Source organism: Penaeus vannamei, chromosome 28 (assembly GCF_042767895.1).
Source record: "Penaeus vannamei isolate JL-2024 chromosome 28, ASM4276789v1, whole genome shotgun sequence".
NCBI lineage: Eukaryota > Metazoa > Arthropoda > Malacostraca > Decapoda > Penaeidae > Penaeus > Penaeus vannamei.
This window is the reverse complement of record NC_091576.1, coordinates 8,521,917-8,524,416: the sequence shown is the minus strand read 5'-3', so window position 1 is coordinate 8,524,416 and position 2,500 is coordinate 8,521,917. Positions and strand designations below refer to the sequence as shown.

The following is a 2,500-nucleotide window of genomic DNA, read 5'->3' as shown; positions in this document are numbered from 1 at the left end:
GCAGGAGTAGTGTATTCACTAAGATCGGTTATTTCTTTTCGGGAAGTATCTGCACCAGAATTGGTATCATCAAAAGTTGTATCTTTTTCAGTGGTAATGTCATCCCTGGAAAGAGTTACTGTATCCAAAGCAGTGACCTGATCTCGAGTGGTCCCTTCACCAGAAGTATTGGCTTTAGCTAATGTAGTGTGCCCACTGGAACTTGTGTCCTGGTAAGGTGTCGACACAGTAGTATCTTCAATAGGATAGATATTTTCCGATTGAAGATTATCTGCATCGAGGGTAGCATTTTCACTTGAAGAGTTTTGATCTGGATTAATAATCCTGCCCGTAGTAGTAACACCAACTAGACTGGTGTCTTCAAAAGAAGTTGTGAATTTACTAGTAATATTATCATAAGGTATCCTGTGTTCATTAGTTGTGTATTCACCAGCAGTGTCAATGGCTGCAGTAATATCATCCTCTAGAAGAGTTGTGCTTTGCTCTGGAGAAATTACTAAGCCAAAGGTAGTAATCTCATCATTAGATATGCCATTAGTGTCTTGACCTTGGGTCGTGGCGTCATTCGTAATGACATCACCTTGAATGGTGTTTTCAAAAGTAGTTTCTTCACCAGAAATATATGTGGCTGTTGAAGTGTTTTCATCTAGAATGGTTGAAGCACCAGTAAAATCAATAATAGGACTGACGTCTACGCCAGGCATAGTATTAGTATCTTTATCATATGTATAAGTGTAATCTTCCATAAGGGTAATATCTTTTGTAAAAGTAGTTTCACTAGCTGTGGTGATTTCACCGGGCTTCATCTCTTTGCCATAAGTTGTATCTTCACCAAGGTTGCCCTGCATGCCTGTAGTAATGCCTTGACTTATAGTTTCATCATCCTCTTGGCTTAGAACATTATCTGGATGTAGAGTAGTAATTGATTTTGAAATATCATCCGTGCCAGAAGTGACAACTGGGATAGTTGTATCCTTGGAATGTGTTACATCTAAGCCAAAAGTTGTAGCTGTGGTAGTAGTAGTATTGTGGCCTGGAGAAAAGGCAGGCTCTGAAGCATCATCTGAATGTATAGTATCCTTTGTGCCTGGAGTGATATCTAGAAGAGAAGTGTCACTGGAGTCCTGAGTAACGTCTAAATCTTGAGTACCATTCATGAAATAATCTGTTGCTCGAGTTTTATTTAGATCTGTTATTGCGTCCTGGGACGTTTGTAAATTTAGGAAGTCTTGGGTGAATACTGGTTTAGCAGGTGTCACATATTTAGTAGAGGTTGTATCACTGGAAGTGGTATCTTTAATAGCAGTATCTATATTTGCAGAAGTATCTTCAAGGAAGGTCACGTCTTCACCATAAGTAAAACTATCATTAAGACTAGTATCTTCATCTGTAGTGTTTTGTCCAAGACCCTCAACAATGACTGTGACTCGGCCAGTTGTTTCTATAGCTGAAGGAGTGGTTCCATTTCCATACATGTCTATCCCATTCTCTGTGTCGTCACTGAAAGTAGTTGTTTCAGGAATAGTATACTGGTCAGTGATTGTAACTTTACCAGCAGTGCTTTTGACAGAAGCAACGTTTTCTCTTGAACTAGTATCCATGGCAGGAGTAGTGTATTCACTAAGATCGGTTATTTCTCTTCCTGAAGTATCTGCACCAGAATTGGTATCATCAAAAGTTGTATCTTTTTCATTGGTAATGCCATCCCTGGAAAGAGTTACTGCATTCAAAGCAGTGACCTGATCTCGAGTGGTCCCTTCACCAGAAGTATTGGCTTTAGCTAATGTAGTGTGCCCACTGGAACTTGTGTCCTGTGTCGACACAGTAGTATCTTCAATAGGATAGATATTTTCCGGTTGAAGATTATCTGCATCGAGGGTAGCATTTTCACTTGAAGAAGAGTTTTGATCTGAAGTAATAATCCTGCCCGTAGTAGTAACACCAACTACACTAGTGTCTTCAAAAGAAGTTGTGAATTTACTAGTAATATTATCATAAGGTATCCTGTGTTCATTAGTTGTGTATTCACCAGCAGTGTCAATGGCTGCAGTAATATCATCCTCTAGAAGAGTTGTGCTTTGCTCTGGAGAAATTACTAAGCCAAAGGTAGTAATCTCATCATTAGATATGCCACTAGTGTCTTGATCAAAAGTAGTGTTTTCTCCAAAAGAAAAGCTTTCAACAACTGTAATATTTTCAATATATGTGTTGTCTTCATCAGCAGTTATGTTTATACTAGAAGTTGTATCAGTTAAAGAAGCATATTCAATAGTAGTATGTCCATTTACAGATAAATTTTCACCAGAAGTAATCCTTTCAGTATTGGCATTACCTTTATCAAAAACAGTAACTTCTTCTGGAGTTGTATCTTGCGCAGAAGTAGGGTTCTCAGCATTATGAGTGTTTTCTCCAGGAAGAATGGTGTTTTCAAAAGTAGTTTCTTCACCAGAAATATATGTGGCTGTTGAAGCGTTTTCATCTAGAATGGTTGAAGCACCAG

General features: G+C 38.5%; 1 protein-coding gene across 1 annotated transcript in view; it reads right to left on the bottom strand.

Moving 5' to 3' along the window:
- LOC138867071 (uncharacterized) overlaps nucleotides 1-2,500 on the bottom strand; it is a 48,772-nt gene that overhangs the window by 44,503 nt on the left and 1,769 nt on the right. Inside the window, exon 2 of the mRNA XM_070141505.1 lies at nucleotides 1-2,500. This exon is cut by the window's left edge and continues 1,595 nt beyond it; it is cut by the window's right edge and continues 618 nt beyond it. Within this exon, the coding sequence (XP_069997606.1) occupies nucleotides 1-2,500 (2,500 nt within the window).